The sequence below is a fragment of the Rhipicephalus sanguineus genome, chromosome 8, assembly GCF_013339695.2.
Source record: "Rhipicephalus sanguineus isolate Rsan-2018 chromosome 8, BIME_Rsan_1.4, whole genome shotgun sequence".
Lineage (NCBI taxonomy): Eukaryota > Metazoa > Arthropoda > Arachnida > Ixodida > Ixodidae > Rhipicephalus > Rhipicephalus sanguineus.
Window position 1 is genome coordinate 164306117 of NC_051183.1, and position 21638 is coordinate 164327754.

Genomic DNA, 21638 nt, shown 5'->3' on the forward strand with positions numbered 1-21638 from the left:
TTCGCGGTGTCCGCTGACTCGGTTGGTGGTCCAAAGTCGACGCCCAGTCCCGTCGTCGCAGCTCCTGTCGACATCTCCGGGCCGTCGCCGTCGATCAGACGCCTCGCTGATCGTCTTCCTCGCCGATGCTTCCTTCCTTTCGGAGAACACCGGTCTCTCCCAGTTAGGCCTAACTGTCGGCCTCTCCTCAGTGCCACGGGCTCTAACTGTCGACGTGGCTCTCCGTTGATTGTCGGTGGGTCGCCGTCGTCTTGCCGAGCTGTGGTAGTGCCGCAGGTGCCACGAGAACTGCGTGATGAGGCTGCCGCAAGCCCGGGACGCCTCGCTCGGTAGACCCCGAGGTCGACGGCCACCCTCCCGGGGCATGCACAACGCTGCCTCCAGAACTCAGCCCTGCTGTTCCCGTCGCGGACGCGACGCTGGCCTGCACCACCTTGCTCCTCGACGACTCCACCGAACAATGTCTGCCTGTTCCTCTGGGGTTCCGCACCTCAGTTCGGGTCGCGTGGCACGCGCCTTTCTCCGGCCAATGGCTTGCGTCGACGTGGCGGGGGTGCACACCATCGGGTACTTTTCCATTCCCCGCACACCATCGACGCCTTGCGCTGTCCAGCGCGCGCCCCGTGCCCCTTTACTCATGACAGCTCCGATGACAAGAAAAAAACCAGGCGCTCTTCACGAGTGACGAGGCTGGTTTGTTCGGATTCTGTGGTCTGAAGCTTCATCTTTTTGGCTTGAGGTGCAAGATGAACACTTTTGCTCTTAAGTGGGACTTTGTCGGCGTCGGTGCTTTTTCCAAGGCCTACAGAAGACATTTGGGTAGGTGCAGAGTTCTTTGAGGATTGCTGAGAAGTCTTTGGAATTCGGTAGGACTCCAAAAACAAGCTCTGCTTATTACATTTCTTCGCTTGTCCCAAAAAAAAAAACTTAGAAGTGGCTTCCACTGATCTAGAAGTCTCTTTAAACACTTTCCCGACGAAAGCCAACGTGTTGGCGAATGCTTCAACATCTTCCTCACCTCGACGTCATGTATTTCCTGAAACTCCTTGAATTGGTCTTTCCGCTTCGAACTTTTTTCAAGGTAAAAAAAAATGTCAATCAAAGCTTCATCAACCTTTACGGGAAGGCATGACACTCCTTTTTGCACGGCCAAGTTTATCAGCTGGCACGGACAACCGACCCCAATCAAAGCTGGTTGAGCCTCTTTCAACACCGTTGACACGCTGTTTTTCTTCCCGACCATGACATTGGCGTTGTCCGAGGACATGGCCAACAAGTTCTGAGCAGGTAAATTCCGGGACCTCAACGCGTCCAAAATTAGGTGCCCAATCTTGTGCCCAGTCGCTTCGCCTTTAATTGTCCCGAGGCAAAGAAGGCGGCTTTCCACTCGACTAGTCTCTTTCACAAAATACGTCGCCACAGTCGGGTAAAGCTGCGTGTCCCTGTTGTTGCTACCATCCACAGCGATTGAAAATACCTGCTGTTTGAGGGCATCCATCAAAGGCGTCTCGGCGTTGGCAGCCATTTCTCCAACAATTGCAGTTGTCTTTGTTCGGCCACAGGCGTAGCGTTTCGCTTCTTCACACATGGGAAACATTTTTCCGAAAAGTGGCCCAGCGTGATCGCTGACACTCAGCGGAATGTTATGTTCCACTAAGAACGCCGTGAGCAGACACTCTGCCCGAATAACACTGAAGTCACTGTCAGCACGCACAAAACTTGCCAGGCTTGGCTGCTTGTCGGCATCTCGCACGTACCCCTGGTGCTTTTTCGATGCGATGTGCACCTTGATGTCGGACTTTCCACCATGGGAAATGTTCACGTCACAGGCACACGTGGTGCAAAAACCAAACTTCTCCCCTTTCTTCGACGGCACGAAGCATGGGAATTCCGTCGTGTACGATTTGAAGAACACTTGGAAGTACTGTCGAGGCTTAGAACCTGACACTGCACTGCGAAGCTGCTACGGCTTAAACACAGCAGTCCCACTGTGTCGGACGCGGCAGCCGGTCATACAAAAAGCGACACAAACAGCGTAGTCCTCACCGCCGACCCACGAACAAAGCTAACTGCCACATGCTTACGCCCACGACCTCCTCTATAAACTTACGACCTGCTCATCGGCGCTCCCCCTACGGCGGCGCGCGGTCCTGAAAGCTTGCGGATAGGGACCGAAAGTGCCGCCAGGTGCCGCCAGCACTTACCCCCATAGCAGACGATGCGGTGGCTTCGTTTACATTGAGGGCACGCTGGTCTTGGGTTCCTGGCGCACTAGTGAGCGCGTAATTATCGTCTTTTTTCGAGTTTCTAGCGTCTAGACTGACTGATTCACAGAGTTTTACCGTCTCAAAGCAACACTCTGGCTATGCGAAGCACCGTAGGTGGAGGGCTCCTAAATAATGTTGACCACCTGACCCAAAATCTAAGCGCGCGAAGGCCTTTGCATTATGTATCCGTCTACGCGCGAGCAGCGGGAACGTGTAGGCAACAAAGAAATCAAACATAATATACAAAGAATGGCCTGCAGAATGCAGTCCTTATATTCCTGGCGTTATTTCGTGCAATGGTGCCCTACCTTATCGTTCTTTATAGCTGTATGTGCAAAAATAATTCGTCCAAGGGCTGATGGTGGGTTCATCTTAAAGCCGAGTTTCTGCAGGACTACGAAACACTGTATTCGACGCAAGCGGTCGCCCGAATATCAACTAGTATATCAGTTACACATATTTTTTTTATCTACTCTCCTGTCTTCCTATATTTTAGTTTTACTCAGGGCTGGGCAGAGATTCACAGAAAAGTATTCCTAAATACAGATATCGAAATACATGTGCTGGGAGCCTCAAGCACATGTTCTGAGATACATATGTGTTTTTGACATAACGGGATATTTCCGAAATGCTTTCGCAAAAAGACGAAAAAAAGTATACCGGGAATACAGATACAAGAATGCAAATACTAGTGTAGACATTTATTCTAGACATCAGATCTGTTTTGCTGAAAATGTTGGTGCGTTAATTGCACTTTAGAACAGCAGCTATACTCAAATAGGCTGTAATTTAGACAGCATCGGTTAAACCTCAACACAAAACTCGCGAAATGGCTTAGAGCCCTAAAAAAAAAAAAAAAAATTTGCGGTGCGACACCTGCCGCGAGAGAGTGTATACTTTAATCGGCACTGGATGGCAATAACTGCTTCCGCAATTGTGCCGTCAGCGGCGTCGGACGGTTTATCAGATGGGCCATTCTGCACGCGTGGGGAACTCTTCGCCGCCCGCACTGTGTCACAGACCGGCGACGTGCCTTTTTGCTTGGATTAGGACAAAAAAAGTCTTCCTTTCCCCTTTTGAACACATTGAGTTCAGTTCCGACAAAAAAAAAAAGGTAACGATATATGGTACCCGTGTCCCGCACTGCATCGCGATATACATCGTAGAATTATATTTCACTACTGAGATACAAATACCATTTTGCAAATCAATCTCGATACAGAGATACAGATACTCAAAAGTATCTCTAAAATACTATTGAAATACTCTTGCTGCCTAGCCCTGGTTTTGCTCCTATCATTTTTCGTTCCATTGCATGCGTGGTTGTTAACTTCTGTAGTATTCATTGTCACTCTCCAAGTTTCTTCATTGCATGTTAGAACTGGCAAACTCGAATAGTTAATGTACACTTTCCCATTCTGTGACAGTGGTAGTGTCAGCCATGGGTTAAGAATGCACCCATTCTCATTCTTTGGTAAATCTGCTAGACATGAGTAGGCTCTCCGGTATACTTGACCTAGAGTACTCTTCTACAGATTCTCGTATCGAGTTGTCTGTCGCGAACACTCTTTCGCTGGACATGTAGTATTATTTTGTCTTCTGCATATTCATCTTCGACGCTACTTTAACGCGTTGTCAGTTTAGGTCTGCGATATATTTGTTTTGCAATTCGTCGCTATCATGCTGAAAGAGCGCTCGACACCCCTTTCTTCGATCAGAAATGACGGCTTTCGTAGTATCTCGTACAAATTTATACATAGGAAAATCGGGATGTTGCCTAATGATGCACCGGGAACTCTTCGTACATAGCTGGTACGAGTTAAAAAAGAAACCATAAACCTTTGAAAACGCAGCAGCGCACCATTGGGGGAATGTACTGCTACCTTTGCCTATAACGTTGCTTCTGATTGCGCAGTCACTGCGAGGTTATCGCGTGTCACTGATGTCATGCAATAACTTCCGAATGTCGCAAAGGCGAGCGCCTACTATACGCGCCGAACAAGCAGACCCTGCGACCCTGCGGAGGCAGCAACCGATAGCGAGGGCATAGTGGGGGTCAGTTGTGGCGGCGCGGCGTGCGGTGGCAGTTTGGGGAACTAAAAAAAACTGGCGACACGGGGAGCGGCGGCATGAGCAGGTCGGAAGTTTATAGAGGAGGTCGTGCTTACGCCTTGCGCTTTCCGTATGCGCCAAGGAGGTATGGATTCGTAGCCACCCCCCGAGAAGACGACAGAAGTCGCTAAATGTTGAAGCTGCTGCTGATGATGATAACACGAGTACATATTGTACTTCCTTGGCGGTGGAAAGTACCACAACGCCGTTTCCGCGGCCTCCGCGACTAGCTACGGCAATGCGCAGTAGCTAATCGTGAAGAACACGCTGTTTTAATAGATTTTTAATTTTTTTAAATCGGAAATGATTCCGTAAAATTTCAGGTAACATTCGTAAAATCGTATCGTACATTTTACGGAAAATTCGGAAGAGTTGGCAGGTATGCCTTGGATTGTCTCCAAACTCCAAACCCCCTATACTTTCCTTGGCGTTAATTCTCAATAATATTGTGTCTAACAAAGAAGTCATATCTTCTTTCCTCCAAACTTAGAGTGGCATAAACACACTGACCTTATTTCTGCAAAATTGTTTTAAAAATTAGGTTACTTCAGAAGCATGTTAAACGGTGCCACAAAAGAATGCAAGCTTATAGCCTACAGGTCAGTTGTCAGGCCTCTTCTTGAATGTCAATTGTGCGGTCACCTCATCTCGCAAATGACACGGGTAAACTTCAGTCCATCCAGCAGAAAGCAATCTCATTCATCCTTTTTAATCGCTACGACCAAAACTTCTCCCCTTCAGAGCATTATCATGTTTTATCGCTGAATTGCTTAGAACACCGACGTACGTGAGATCAACTTACCATGCTACATAACAGTGTGCGCAAATCTGTCCATATAGCTACACCCGTTTCTTTCATCAGTCATACTAGCCATGTGACCCACTGATACAATCCTTTGAACATCGTACCATTCAGATCTTTCATTGATTGTTATAAATATTCCTTTTTGCCGTGCACAGTTGACACGTGGAATAAACTCGACAGTTCTTTGAGACGACTACCACATGCAAGGTTTGTCAAACAAGTGTCTAATCACGTGTTTTGATGTTTTCATTATTTGTTAGTTTTTTTTTCGACACCTGCAACGTCTCAAATATGAGACAGCAGTATCTGTAAATAAAATAAATAAAATATCCAGAAGTGATATTGAAGCCATCTAAACTGGATCACACTCCAATTCTATGAAGGTGAATTATGCTCACCTTTTTTTTCCTTCTATCCTCAACACAGTGGCATGGCATAATACACTTGAATTGCATTTTTTACTTTGAACCCGTGGAAATTTATTCGAGTCAAATGTGGTCCCCCAGGTTAGTGTGCGTGCCTCCAAAGGGGGGGGGGTCTGACTGACCTCCGCAGCTGACGTCCCTGATGGGGAAGAGGATGCTGTAGGCCTCCCTCTGGGGCAGCTGGCAGAAAGGCACACAGCGGAAGCTCGGCTGGCTGCTCTCATGCTGGATGCTGCTGCCAAACTCATCCATCACATACCTGCGCACCAAAGCACTCGTTTCGCCTCTTCCAAAATATACTCACCGGCTAATGTTATGTTCAGTTCTTCTTATGGACCTGAACAATCTTAGCAAATTGACAAAAATTACTTTGCGCAATAAAAGAAACGTGGCACACAAGGAAGGTGCCCAACGGACAAGCACTACCTTCCTTGTGTGCCACGTTTTTTTATTGCGCTAACTTTTGTCAGTATGCACCAACTAGGCTCCCGAAAATTCCTATTAAATCTTAGCAAATGTTCTTATTCATATTTGTCAACTGCATTTTCTCTTTTCACGACAATAACATATACAGGGGCCCTGCACCCTAACTTTTTCCCTCTCATTTTCACATCACAATGCACTCCTTGTATCGTGCCAAGATGAACAAATAAACAATTTTGAAAACTGGCGCAGGCACACAAAAGTTTTACAAGTTCAAAATAAAAGCAGACGACAGAAATTACCCTACCTTTCCCATTTCATGCACCCAGTGATGTGGCACACTGGTTCCAATCAATGCACTTTCATCTTGCAGTACCAAACCCTTTTTGCGCACAGTTGCCTTCCTACCACAAGCCACTGTCGCGCTTCTTCACGTCCTCGTTACACTTCTGACAAAACAACCATCCGAACCCACAGAGACAATGCCAGTTCCAAACTCTCTTCCTTCTATTACAGCTTGGGTCGTGTGCCTCAAGAAGAGTTGTACATAATGCGTTACAAGTAAACAATTAATTGTAATCAATGACATTTTCTTGTAATTTTGTAATATAATCGATTACATTTTCAAAACTGTAACATTATGGGTAATTCAATTACATTTCCTTGTAATTAATTACCGGTAATCCATCACTTGTTTTTCCAAGATCAAATTGTAACAAGTCTTCTATGGCAGTTCTCGTCCCGAAAAATATGTGACCGCTCTGTAGGGAAACCCCGTCTGACAAGACGGGGATTCCCTACGGAGCCTACTTTTTTCACCTTTTCCTTGGCCTTAACTGCAACGCCTTGGCAGAGCACCAGCAACAGCGAAGCGCGACACTTCATAGATGACATAAGCATCGAAGCACAGCGCAACTACGAGCTAGCGCGCAAGGTGTTCCTACATTATAATACCGCCCTTCCATCCAACGCAGGCATTGAGAATGTTCAGTGTAGCAGCTGACCTCTTAACGAGAAAACGTGGAAGAATCGGCGACAACAACTTTGAAAAACTACTCCCGTTGAAAGTTAAAACATGTGTAACACTGTATCACAGTTTTTGGACGAATACAGCGCGGTTTTGACGAAGACAGGAGACACAGAGAAACACAGACAGGAGCTTCTGTGTCTCCTGTATTTGCCAAAATCGTGCTGCATTCGTCCACAGTATGTACCAACTCGCCCAAGTCAAAGTATTACTAGCCACAGTAAGCCTCCCAGCCTTCATGCAAGCCTCCAGCCTTCTCTCTACCATGCAAGCCACAGTAGTTCGTTGTAGTTTGAGTAAACTTGCATTATTGTATTACGGCAATAAAATTTTGAAGGAAAGTAACGCAAAAGTAATCAATTACATTTCTGTAATTGCTCAGTTACTTTCCTGGGGCTGTAATTGACCACTGTAATCACTGTACATTTTAAAGAAAGTAGTTGTAATTGTAATCGGTTACTTATTTTATGTAACGTGTACAAGTCTGGCCTCAAGCCTCTGGAACTTTCTGTGCCCATACTTGTGGCCATCTGAATGCTCTCGAAGCTTCTTTCTCTTGGCATGCCTCTTCCTCACGACATATGGCCACCTTTCAAAGAGTGCTTTATCAAAAAACTTCTTTCTATCAGCCTCGTATCTCATGGACTTAATGTGCAACTTTTCACTTGCATTTGCCTGCCTTGTGTTCACCTCTGCGTAGACAGGACTCCAATTCCCACCAAACACCATCGTGAACACTTAACAAGCTGCCCGCATTGAACCTGTTCATTGTCCCAAACACTTTTGTGCTACCAAAGCAAAGCTATACATTTTACCACCTTCTTCAGTTCTCCACAATCACATCTTCCGTTCATAGGGCTTCTTAGCACTGCTCTACAAAATGTTGCACTAGCGGTGCAAACCTGGTCAAAATAGCAGTCTAGCTCTATTTTACCACTCTATAGTGCCACCCTTTACCGAAACCATCCAGTGTCTTTTTAATCTCCTTGCCTGTATTCCACAGCTTCATACGTCAGCCCTGCTGTAACGTTTTCTCGTCAATTCTCTGCACCGCATATCGTTTCTCTGCGCTGCCTTCTCTCAGAACATGCCGTCTATCAATGGAGGCCATCTCTTTTACTGTGTAGACACCTCGTTCTTTTCTGCCCGGCTGGGTATGCCTCTGCGGCCACACTGGCCCCAGTGGCCACACTGGCCTGTTCCCAGATGATAGCATATGGGGCTCTTCAATAAACATCGCCGTTACTTGTCCAGTGTAGTAGGGTGCCCATCCGGATCATAAACGAAGCAGCACCTCCACCAGATGTCACATGGTTGTGACGGTCAAGAAAGCAGTCGCAGCCGGTAAAGATGAAACATTTTATTGGGCGAACTTGTACCCGGAAAAAGAATGACACTCAAAGTGCAGCGATATTGGCGCACACAGTTGTCGGTCGTCGAATAATCTGAGCAGCTGCAAGGTGCATCGGCATTTACACACGTGGCATCAGAAGAGTCTACAATAATTGGGGAGGTTCCCAGACATTCCAGGTCGGCCTGCACAAGCTAGTAGTTACACGTGTAATGAGTCGGTTACATAAAAAAATAGAAAAAGAAGTGTGCGTGGCAATATCAGCCTGAAGCAACCATCTTTTTCACCCACCTCCTAACGTAACTGGTGATATTTTACTGGTCATTTTGCTGTTCTTGATCAAGCTTCTCGTTGCCAACGCTTCACTCGCATCTTAGCATTCTTCAAACCAGATGCGTCCTTAGCTGCGCTGGCTACCTCTAGTTTCTCTTCTTCTTTTGTGCGAGCTCTACTTGTTTTCCTGGGTGCTAGTACCCACTGCAACTTGTTCTTAGGGTCTCTGACTAGGCTCCTATGGCTGCTCATTTTGCACAGCCAATAACAACCCAGTTCCTCTTGGCTACTGTGCCCGCGATGGTCACGATGTGAAACACCTTTGCATCCTGCGTCCACTAGTTTGGGGTCTATAGCTGACCTCATCAGGCCCTCATTAATTCTTCCTAGGTTTCCACTCAAGGGTCCTATATTGGTCTATGCAATCAGTGACCTTCATCAGGTGAGTCTCATTTCCTCTCTTTGAGAAACACATGTAGCTTAAGGCTACAGAAGGCAAGGAATCACACACGCAACTTCATACGTTTTCACAGTGCTGGCCATTTCCATCCACCTATCAATGTAATTAGACTGCCATTGTCAATCAAGTTCTCTGCAGCAACGCCCTCTTACCTATGTCATAATTCAATGAGTCAGAGGCGAGACAATGACTGAGAGCCATTGCCCGTTCACTCCGATGCCAGCTTTGTCCCATTGCTATCCCTTCAAGTCTATGCAGATACACATTAAAGTCATCATGTTTCTCGTCGAATGTTGCCATTCATTTCCTAGGACACACTTTGTTAGTCTAATAAAGGTGAACTTGTTGGATAGTCGGTTGAACATCTTCAATCAGGAAACAGTGTGGTAAAAACAAAGCAGACGAGGAGGTGTAGGGAGTTATTCATTCCTCTTCTTCGTTTTTACCGCGCTGTTTCCCAATTCAACACTTTGTTAGCTCTTTGATGCTTACAAAGCTTATTGAGGCTGATGCAATTTCAGAAACTCTCAAGGTGGTAACTGCACCTCTATTTTTTTACCGGGAAAAGAACTTGATTTTCTTAGACGGGCAGCAAGTGTGCAATGATCTGCTGTCGTGCACTTGCAAGTTGTGAGATTCAACTGCATTTTTCGTGATGTTTTTTTTGTCGCATGCTATGAGCGAGTCATGTAGAGCCCAATAGAGTCACAGAGTGAAGACCAGTTGGAAGTAGAGTGCTCATCCTGCTGCCTGTCTTTTTCCTTCCTTGCTCAAACTAAGTTGTGCTAAAGCACTACAAGAATACAATCCACGAAACTCATGCAATCAGCAGTACTTAAGCACAAGATTACAGGCTTAGAGTCATAAAAAGGTATAAAGTGTCTTGACTTTTCTGTTGTTCACTGATGACAGTGCAGATTCCAGCACATGTTCGAGTTAACTCTTTCGTTACCACGCCTATTCAAATCGATCACCGGTGATCGACAAAAAAAGCGGCCGATTTCGACGCGTTAAAAATTTTTCCCGTGCATGCTACAGCATCTCGCGTTTAGTTCTGGGACTGCTCTTCTACAATCCGTTTAAATTTTCCCGCTCTGACGAAGTTGCGATTTTTGACGGAGTTTTTCGCGAACGAATGCGCATGTGTTACTGGAAAAGGGGGCGTGGCTGCCACACTCCGGAAAAAAATGCGCTGCTCATGTTTGTGCTCCGTTATTATCAACATTTTGGTATCAAACGATTCCTAAGAAGTCAATTATCAAATTGTGCCGTCAGTTTTGCGAGGTAATACATTTTGGCTGTGATAATTACATGAAAACGACACCTGCTACTCACTAGCGAGCTTTGCTTCCGAGTTTGCGCAATATTATTCAAATACAGCTCGTTTCTGAAGGTCCGTCGCGTCTCTAACTTGTTGATCTGGCCTTTTTAGCCAGTTTGCAGCAGTTTTGGTTTCGTTTCTCTTTATCTACGCGAGAGGGGCGCATCGGGCGTTAGCGTCGGCGCGCGCGGCAATCTCACGGCCGCTCCCATGGCGTCGTCAACCCGCGGGGCTGTGTCGCGGGAAAAACGTTGCGCTCGAAAGCGTGCTCAACCCGCTCACAAATTTAGTGAAGCTGAGTCGAGCTATGAGTCCGAAGACGACACCAGCTCATCTTCAAGCGCTGACAGCGACGATGCTTCGAGCCAGCCCGGGCCATCCTCAGCTGTGTACCGATAAGTTTCGTTTTCGGCCTTGAGCGGTCTCGTCCGTCGGAAGCGCTTATCTGCCGATCTCGGTGCACGACCTTTGAGATGTCCTGGTTAACTGCAGGATACGCACAGCGCTTGGACAGGATGTGCTGCCGCCGGCAGCCAGAAAGCTTCAATCTTCACCAAGAAGGCCGCCCGGCGCGCATCTCGGCCTGGCACACCGGAGCAGCGCAAAACTTATCACGACGGCGCGCGATTTTTTTCCTCTGTTTTTCACAGCAGAGGTAATCAGGACCATCTGCGAAAATACCAACAAATATGCTTGGATGCATATCTTGGGCCTTCCGACGTATGCCGAAAAAGATGCCGACGTATGCCGACGTATGCCAAAAAAAGTGCAGCACTACCCCAAAAAGATGCCGAAAAGGAAGAACTGCCGCAAGTGCTATGAGGAACGCAAAGTTGAAAAAAAAACTAACGTTCTTTGTGAAACACTGTGGCCTCCACCTGTGCTTCACGAAAACCAGAAACTGCTTCACCGCATGGCACGAGCGGTGAAGCAGTTTTCGGTCTGCAGTATTTTTCACCTGTGTGAAAAATGGCTTTATGCAGATTGTTTATTTTTCTTTTAGAATATTCCTAGATCATTTCCCTTAAAAATGTATATTTTGAATTTTGTTTGTTCGTAATATTTTTGTAGATATTTTGTTTTGTTTGTACTGTTTTTCTCAAGTTCCTGCAAAAGTGGTAGATTTCAGATTTTTTATAAGTTTTGTAACACCTTTTTTGTTTTGAAACTTGTGTTATCTTTAAAGAGCAATTCATTATGCACAATTTGGTGTGCTGCAATGTTACCTAGAGCATTATTAATACTAGCAATAAATTTCTTCCTCAGACCTATAAAAAATAGCCATTTTCATGCGGTAACGAAAGAGTTAACCACTTGCAGAGGTTCTGCATAGCACATTTGTGGCAATTTGTACTCGGAGCACTTCAAGCCTCGTCTAAATATTAACTTGACGCACAGCCAAATATGACCAAGCCAACAATACTTTGATGCCATTAAATAATGCTTATGCTTGCTGGCACTACAAGAGGAATAAAAATGATTGCACTTCCCAAATTAGTGTGGCCCAAAAAGATATACAAAATTTGACTACACGAAAATTCCATGACCCAGAACGTAAAGCCCAGGCCTTGAACTGGGCCTACACTTTATCTCCGCTTTTGAACCCTTTGAGGGCCGAATTTTTTCGAAAAATGCAGACCAAAAATGTGTAATTTTTTATTGCTGAAATAAATTCTTCCGACGATTATATTTCAGAAAGAAATTGTCTAAAATATTATTGCGTGACTGTAAAGTGACAAGAACAATTGAGAGACCCTTAAGCTTCGCCTTTTAAGAGTTGAACGCGATAGCGAAATCCGGCCCCTAGTGCGCACTTCAACCACTAAGTGCATACTTATTAATGTGTGTTGTTACATACACAAGCACACGTACACAGACACACGCGCGTGCACGAAATGTATCTAAAGTAATGGTACGGGTTTTCGATCTAAAGCACTTCCCTGTGCTAGAGTCAGGACATGTTTCCCACAATGCCTCATAGATGGCAGCACATTATCTAATGTTTGCTGTTCGCTTGATATGTTTTCCACTAGATGGACATAGCTGTCCGTTTTTGGAATTGTTTGCAAGTTTGTGTGTGTTTTTAGCGGCGATGGGGGCAGGCTAGTGAAAGAAACCCACGTGACCGGTATGGCAAATTGAGGCGCCATCCATTGACTGGGATCAGAGTTAAAATCTGCGTTCCGTCTCTTTCCTCCGGACTCTCTTCAACCCCCTCTCTGGTGGGATCAACTCCCTTTCCTGCGGGAGGCGCGCTTTCCGCCGCCTTGCTGGCGCCGCCGACTTTGAAATCCGTTAGAAAGTTTCGTGTCTGGCGTTGGTAAGGCATGTGTTAGCCGTCGTCGCTCGTCCGTTTCATGGTGCTCGCTCGCTGTGTGCTTGTGCGACGCGATGTTTTACGACTCGCGCTGTTCGCGCATAGTGCTTTGTTGCTCGAATACTTCCAGAACAAGTCCCGGAATATATGTACCAGCTCCCAAAAGAACAACAGGTGAGCGTGCCCTTCGAGTCACGGTTTTCATTGTGTCAATTTGAATTCACGTCCATACCGATGTTCTCTGGAGTGGGGCTACACTTATTGTTTTCAAAAATGACTGCTTCGAAAAGGGCACGATGCTGCGTTTAAATCGTTATACGAACAAGCTGCGGACATGAAGCCAATGCGACGTAACTATAGTTACAGGTTTACAACTCTCACAGAACCGCGTGCTTGAATATGTGCTTTGCATTTGTCTCCGGTTAATTACTCGCCATCGCCTATAACCGCGCTTCTAAGGCTCTAGGTAAATGTATGAAAACTTGTGCTGCTCTGAGACGAACAAACGAGTTCACTTTTGCACGAGTCGACGGCGCTCTTTATCTGATTGAAACTTGCCCTTTTCTTCAAGGTGTATTTCGAAACACAACACAGCTGATCGGTGCGCCCAGAGAAAAGCTGAAGAATTGCAGAATCAGAGCACTTCAAGAAGACATGCCATGAATCATCCGATATCAGCCGTTCACTTTCTCCGCGTTTATCATCACTAGTTATATGAAAATCAACGTTTTTGGAAATGTAGTCAATAAAGTGCGGCCAATATTAGTTGTGTTATATGTGGAGTTCATTTTGACATCTTTAAAATGATCTTTACATTATTGTTCTATTTTTAGGTATTTCAACTGCTTTCATTGTTTTTGCATTCCAGGAATGTTCAATTTTGTTATTTATACAGTAGAACCCCGCTGATACGTTTTTGAGGGGACCGTAGGAAATAAGCGTAAGAGACGGGAAACGTAAGAGCCTAAAAACAGGAAAAACGGCAAAATATTTAGTGGTACAGAATTTTATTTCAATTCTTACGAGCAGCACGAAAATTGGCGCGCTCAGCCGCGATCTAGTCGATGGATAGAAACGCGGAGCTAAGGACGGCCTTATCCACAGAAATGTAATCAACGTATGTGATTTTTTTAACACCAACAGCTGTAGGCATGAAAGAACTAAGCACACGCATTCACGACCGGCGCGGCGAGTCCAACCGCGAACCGCACGCACGGCCATGCGAGCTCCAACCAGCTCGAACTCCTCCCGTTCTCCGACAAATAACGATGATGATGAGTCTACGCCAACGCGATGGCAGAAGTGAATGCCAATCTCGAAGGCCTTGCTTTCGCAAGCAATTACGTCATACACGCCATGTTTGTGCAATGCAAATCTCAGAGGCTATGCTTTTGTCAATAGTAAATGCCAATCTCGAAGGCCTTGCTTTCGCGAGCAGTTACGTCATAGACGCCATCTTTGCAATTTGAATCTCGAAGGCCATGCTTTTGTTTGCATCAATTGAAAGATTCTGTTGCTTGCGCCTCTCATGCGGCTAATATTACGGTCAAACGAGGCCAAGCTGCGTGAAAATGCACCATGGCCGCTCTCTTTGGTAGTCACTCGGTCGGCTCCGGGCGCACTTCGCGACGTATCATACGGGAACGGTCCGACAGTTACGACGTAACAGCGGGGTTCCCAATACATTGTATCCTATGGGAGCTATGCCGGGACCGGCGGAAAATGACGTAACAGCCGGGAAAACGCAGCAGTGAGGAACGTAACAGCGGGGTTCTACTGTAATAATTTTGTTCAATATCGTGCGCATATATCAGAAGCTGTTCTGCAATTTTGTCAGTATAAAAATTGTGTTTTTGAATATGTGCCCTAGTGTTATGTTCTGTTTTTTATTCCACTGTTCTTTAAGTTCTTAACTTTGCAGAGAACTTTCGTGATGTTTAGTCATCACGAACACGTGTATGTTAATCTCCTGTTGATAACTTCTGTTAAACACCTGAGCCTGTATCGCACCACATTTGATGAAAATGTTGATTTTCGGAAACGAGGACAATAAAACGAGACCCAATATATTTTGTGTTGTGAGTGCAATTCATTCTTTTGCGTTCTGGCACATGCTGCACGACTACAGTGTTTGCAGAATGCCTGATTGCAAATTGCGCCCATTCAAACGCGCAACGAACGCGCGGCGCAGTACGCGCAGCGGATGCAAAAAAAAAAAAAAAAGCGCCCAGCGCGCTGCACGGCGGAGCACGCGGACGAGGGGGTCATAAAAGAAAGGGAGAGGGAGCCCGTGCACGCAAACAAAACAAAAAGAAAAAAACCCGGCGCGCACGAGGGAGCTAGGAGAGGAGGCGCGGCTGGTGTTAGTGTTGCCATGACAACGCATACCGTGTGCGCCGCCATTCTGCCGTTCGAGTCTCTGAATCCCAGCCGCCAGCATATTAACTGAAGGGACGTTTGGCGCTGCCAGCGCTGACGTCATGAATTAAGGCGTCCTATGGGAGGTATACGGAGTAACCTCCCCCTGATGGGGGCACTATCCCGGCTTTTTTTCGAAGCATGGGGTCGCACAAAAAATGTAGTTTGATGGCCTCGCCAATGCGCCTACAAATCACCGAATGGACTCATTTTCGTCGGGACATCTGCCGAACAAAATGCGTTTAGGAGACTCCTTCCACTACATGGCATTTAAGTAGTGTTTTTTTCCGAAGCAGTTGCAAGTAACATCATGGCTATGTGGTAGGACACCTGCTTGACACTCAAACGGCCCAGGTTCAGTCCTCAATAGGACCAAAGATTTTTATTGTTTATTTTATTTGCATCTTTTTTATTTTTCGGTCACGGACGATTTTTCGCTCACCAACGCCGAGGGCGGAATTTCATCGAAACAGGCTCTCTAACACTATCGCGTTAAAATCATTTTTGTTATTACATACGCATGGTTTATTCATAGTAACATCAAGCAAAATCCTAAAAAAACACTTATAAGATTTTTTTATAAATAAAAATTATGCACTGTATTAAACATAGCTCACAGACATGCAAATATAAGCGCACCAAGGTACTTTTCCAGTAAAAAATGTTCGTGCTCTAACACTAAAAGCTTTTCAGCGTGATAGTCTTTGAAGCATGGTTCTACGCAGAGTGATCATCGGAGTCTGAACTCGTCAAACTCCTTTTTTGACGAACTGAAATCCAACGAATAAAATTCTGATTCGGCACTTGAAGAATAGTCCGCATCGAAACAATCGCCGCTCGACTCACTAGCAGCAGAGCAACCGGCGCGCGCTTCCATAGTGTAAGCGTACTGCGTGAGTGAGCGCACGCAAGAAAACTGTATGGTTGTGCGCCCGTCCGGAAAGCAAAGCGAGTGAAAAAGCTATAGTAATTTTTTGTCTTATCACCAACGAGATGGAGTTAGTTTTTCCAAGTCCCCAAAACAGGAAACGCAACCACGGGGGTGTTTGCGTAATTTAGCGCCACACGGAAACAGATGTAATCATGCCCCGGGGAGCAATAAACGAGAGAGTAACAAGCAGAAACCAGACAACCATCAGCCTTACGGGTGTGAGAAGCAATACCCACCCGAAGGACGAAACCGAAGCCAGCCACACCGCGTGCGCGCGTTCTGATGCGCAAGTGAAAGCTACCGTGCTGCTAAAAAAAAAGAAACAGACAGACATCGACGCATGAAAACAATTACACGCATTCCCGAAGCATGGCAGCATGTTCCAAGTAAGAGAAATGATCGAAAAAGGTGCGCGTTTTAAACCAGCCCCTCCGCGAACACGCTCGGATGCACGAGCGATAGCCAGCGCGCCACTTTACGAAGCAAAAGAAAGGAGAGAGAGAGAGACATTGGCGCATGAAAAAATTACACCATCTCCCGCTAAAGGGAACCATGTGTGGATGCGAAGCAGCGGGGAGATGGTTCACTTGAGCGGGAGATGGCGTCCGAGGTATTCGACTCCCGCAAAGTCACAAGATCGTGTGCGTCTGCCTCTCTGCAGTCCATGCCATTGGTGTCGTCCTGGGATTCTTCAGCAAGGGAAGGAGAGCACGAGCGCCCCGCGTCTAGAGCTACAGAAGCAGAGGCGGCCATCGGCCGCTCGTGCCACGTCAAGACGCCGGAGGCATCGCTGCTGCCTACTCGTCGCGGGAGGGAATGAGGCGCGCAGGAGGGGGGAGCGTAGAAGAAGAGAGAGAGGAGCAGGGGATGCACATCCGCAGTCGGGGTGTGGAAACCGCGGAAGGGATGGACAAGCCCCCGCTTTAAGCTACTTCACATCTAAATAATTCGACGTATTCCCAAAGCATGGCAGCACATGCCAAGCAACAGAAATGATTGAAAAAGGGGTGCGTTGTAAACATACAGGCAATGCCGTACCTGTACGACGAAAACCCTTTGATGCCTGTTAGGTGACACCGTACATGGACGACGAAAACCCTCAAAGAGTTAAACTAATTGTGCCGTACACAGGACATTAAAGGGGCCATGACAATGTCAGCCACTAAATTGTGGTTTTCTGCTAAATATAGAAGTATAGGGTCTATTGTGTCTGTACATGTGTGAAAAATGGACTGTAAAAGAATACCTCATTGCAAAATGAGCCCTAGAAGTCGTCAGCTATAAACCCCGCCCACCGCCGGCGACTGCCATTTTGCCATGGCGTGTGTGAGGTCACGTGCTTCATAGAGTGGAGCCATCGTCTTCTGCCTAAGTTTCAGTCGCTGCAAACCGTTCAATTTTCAATGCCGAACTTAAGAAAGCTCTAATAGCTACGTTGCACGCGCAGCTGACCACAAAACAATATCGTTGGCCGGAATACAGACGCTCGTAAAACAAGCGGCTTGTTAGGTCATGGCTCGCAAGTGCACCAGTGTTTGCAGACCCTCGGGCCGCTCAAATGTTTACGAAGACCCTCATTATAAACTAAGTTCTCGACCAAATGGGCTGAAATTTTGCCAGCTTCTTCGTGAACACTTAAGGATTAACCCACATAACGCAGATTATGAGCAAAAAATGGGTGTCATGGCCCCTTTAATGAGGATAATATTGTGCAGCACTGCAAGAACTCACTGCTCAAATGCAGCTGAATCAAGCAGACTAGAAAGAACTTGGATGCCAAGAACCGACCAGCACAAGGAAAAACTCACCAGACGGGCACCGAGTCCTCAGTGGTTGCCAGTGGTCCTGCAATGCTGTACGTTTGGTTGTACTTCCACATGCGCTCAAAGACTGCATCCACCAGTTCAGGATGCTCCTGCATCGCACGAACAAGACGGTATCAGAGAAATCTGGAGATGACTGTGTGGCAAAGCCTTCCCTTGCGTTAACTAAGGCAGAGATAACATACCTGGATGCGCACATCTAAGGTTTTCGGTTGTGTTTGTGGTGAACATGTGGTTTGGGTTGCCTATATATTTTCGTCTTTCTAATAAAAGTTCAGTTGTTAGTATGCGCTTGTGCTGTAGCCTTCTTCGTCTAGTCTTACGTTTTTTCGCGCTATTTGCTTTCATCACGGTATCAGACGCAGCTTGTCTGTGGTTTATCGCGGTGCCAGTTTATTGAATGCTTATCTTCACTTGCTGCAACTCTCGGTCCAGCGATTTCATGGTCATATTTGACGGATTTTTTTTTTTTTTTCATTTCCTTTCAAGATCAAGATCAAGAAAAGATCAAGATCAGCTGGAATGAAGTAAATTTGATATTTTGCATGCCATGACCTTAGAAAACATTATTAGGCATGTGTTCGCAAAATTTTCGCACAATTTGCACACACCCTTTTTTGATGTTCTAAAATTAAGGAGAAAATGGCTCAAATTATTCAAGTAAGTATGCAAATCCAAGACATGCTGCAGGAGGCCACTCATTCAGAACACTTTTTATTTGTGGTAAATTATGTATGAACGAGGAGAGGCACCTTTCCTCTCGTTCTTCTGTTTTCTTTCTTGTCCTAGTTTTTGCACTATACGATTATGTTTAGCCATAGGTCAGCAAACTCACTCGCAAGTTGGCACACTCAGATTGAGCCGTGAGTCTGAGCGAGTCCGGGTAAGTAATATTTTAGTGAGATTGAGTCTCAGTAAGTTCAGCTGAGACAAATTTTAGTCAGTCTAGGTCCCTAGTGAGTCCGGCGAAGGAACATTTTGGGGAGTCTGAGTTTGAGTGAGCCCTAAGTGCCAAATATATTTCTTGGCTGAATCTGAGTGAGCTCCACATCTTTTGCCAACCTATGTGTTTAACCAACACCAACTAGCACAGGTGTCTGCAGAATTTTTTGCAAGGGGGTGCACCTGCGGGGGAGGAGCGGAAAGGGCATTAAACGAAAATGGTCTTTCTTTCCCTGCTGTGACAGGGCTGGCAATAGTAGTGTGCAACGTCCAAAACTGGCTGGCAATCCTGAAGGCTATATGTGGGACCCGAGCGTACTAATCGACCCGCCACGGTGGTCTAATGGTTATGGTGCTCGACTGCTGACCCGCAGGTCATGGGATCGTACCTCACCCGCGGCGGCCGCACTTTCGACGGAGGCGAAAATACTTGAGGCCCTTGTACTTAAATTTAGGTGCCCATTAAAGAACCCCAGGTGGTCGAAATTTCCGGAGCCCTCCACTACGGCATCTCTCATAATCGTATCGTCATTTTAGGACGTTAAGCCCCAACAATTATTGTGAGTGTACTAATCAAGCAGTTCAGCTTATTGCTAGTGCACAGAGAAATATTAACCAAAATTCCAGGTGGGGTATTAACAGTAAAGCGCTTGAAGGTCAGGGACACAGGAAGAACATAACACGAGCACTAACTTTCAACATCTAGGTCTATTTGACGATGAAAGCACTATATTAGGTTACATACACGACACTAATTCGCTGCGGTATTTGCCACTCCTTCAAGCTCTTTACAGTTACCATGTCACACCAACAAGGCCGAACATCCGCATACCTGCCAAGTTTGGAGAAACGGAATCCGGGAGATCTACTCAACGGGGGGGGGGGGGGGGGGGGGGTACTGCGATAGCAATTATATGGACACTGTCAGCGGGATTTTGCGGTCGCCGCTGATCTGTACAGAGTCCAAACCGATAACACCGCTTACGCATCGTCTGTTTCACGTGCGAGTAAAAGTGTGCTAGCGCTAGGGACGAACGCGCTTGAAGCAGAGATGAAACGACCCGGCCGTCACCGTCGCGCGAAGGGCACATGCGATAACATCGCTCCGCTTGCGAGGCCTGTCGTCGCTTCCTTACCAGTTATTTCGTCGGGCAAGGGACCATAAGGGGCGGCGTTGAGACGGGGACGGTCGCAAGCGCTGGCGAACACGCTATCTCGACAGACATCGGTAACAGCTACCCTTTTATGTGCTGGGCTCTCCACTTAAAGCGGTAGTGACACAAAATTTTGAAGGCGAGACAACTTGTGGGATAGATTTGTGTGTACACAAACACATCATCTACGAAATATTAACGGCTGATATAACCTATAACACATTTAGGATCAATTTTTAAATTGCGTGTAGCACATCTGTACGCGAAACGTCCTACCTCGCGTCACCGTGACGCATGGGGCGCGTAATGCACTGGACGCGCGGGGCAAAGCTGGATTTCCGGGAGATTTTGCTATGACCCGTACAACCGGGAGAAACGATCAAAATCCGGGAGTCTCCCGGGTAATCCGGGAGACTTGGCAGGTATGCATCCGCACTAACCCCTCATCCCCTTCTGGATGCCCATGACGACTTCCCAAGAAGAAGTTTTCCTAAAGTGGGTGTTAATGCTTTGGGTGCGATTCATCCATTTCGTCAATTTAGCCAGAGGTAGGGTCTTTTGACTTTGGCGCCATGGCTCTGTGTTGCTACCAGTCAAGTTTGACTATAGTGAACCCAAGCAAGCATCCTTTTTTACAGCGAAAGCTGTTATGAGATCACAGCAAGGGCCGTTTTTGGCGCCGTAGTTGTCCGCCGCCGTTGTCCGTAACCACTATCGCTCGAAATAAGAAAAAAAACGAAATAAGAAAAAGTTTCCAGGATGGAACAAGGTTCAAACCTGGGCCCTCTGCGTGCGTGCCCAGTATTCTTCCTCGGAGCCATGCCGGTGCTTGAAACTGCGCTGCAAAAAGACCGTATGCAGGCTTCATGTCGCGAAGGAACCACATTAACACATGCAATGTAGCGTGGTAGAAGACTAAAATAACAACCAAGCGTCACACAACGCGAATTTTGTAACCAGGCGTCACACAATGCGAATTGCAGGACGAGTGGGTTGTTGAATGCTCCAACCCATTACAAAGGGCTGTCCCATAATTCTTCATCTTCATCAGCCGCAGCATCAACAAAGTGCACAGAATGCCTTAAAGGTGTTTAGCGGGTACCACAATTCTCTGCAGAATGACGAAAAATGAAATAGTGGCTGCTTCCCTACTTCCAAAAATTATGATCATTTATATCGTAGTGGGTTCCTCGCAAGTGCAGTTCTATAGGTTACCAAGGAAGCCCATAAGGCTCCCATGATGCATTTCCTCAGGGTCTCAATAAAGTTCTTTCCCTGTCTCTCTCTTTCTCACGTTGACCTATGTTATATAGCGTGGTGGGAGAGTAAAATAACGACCGGGCGTCACACGATGTGAATTGTGGGTCGTTTAGAGCTTCCAACCTATTACAAATGGCTCAGCCATTATTCTTCATTATTATTCTTCAACAAACTGCGCGTAATGCTTTACATGTGGTAGCTCGTTTCTCCGAAGAATGACGAATCATGTCGTGGTGGGTGCTTCCCAACTTCACAAAAATTATGATTTGTGGCGTAGTGGGTACGTTGCTAGTTTACTTGTATTAGTAGTCACAAGAGAGTTTTATAAC

General features: G+C 46.4%; 1 protein-coding gene across 3 annotated transcripts in view; it reads right to left on the minus strand.

The window, feature by feature from the left end:
- LOC119402446 (tubulin--tyrosine ligase-like protein 12) overlaps positions 1 to 21638 on the minus strand; it is a 301835-nt gene that overhangs the window by 237950 nt on the left and 42247 nt on the right. For all 3 annotated transcript variants that reach the window (XM_049418643.1, XM_049418642.1, XM_037669599.2), the window contains 2 exons: positions 17939 to 18045; positions 5732 to 5868 (listed from right to left, as the gene is read on the minus strand). In XM_049418643.1, coding sequence (XP_049274600.1) covers positions 5732 to 5868; positions 17939 to 18045 — 244 coding nt within the window. The remainder of the gene's footprint in view (positions 1 to 5731; positions 5869 to 17938; positions 18046 to 21638) is intronic.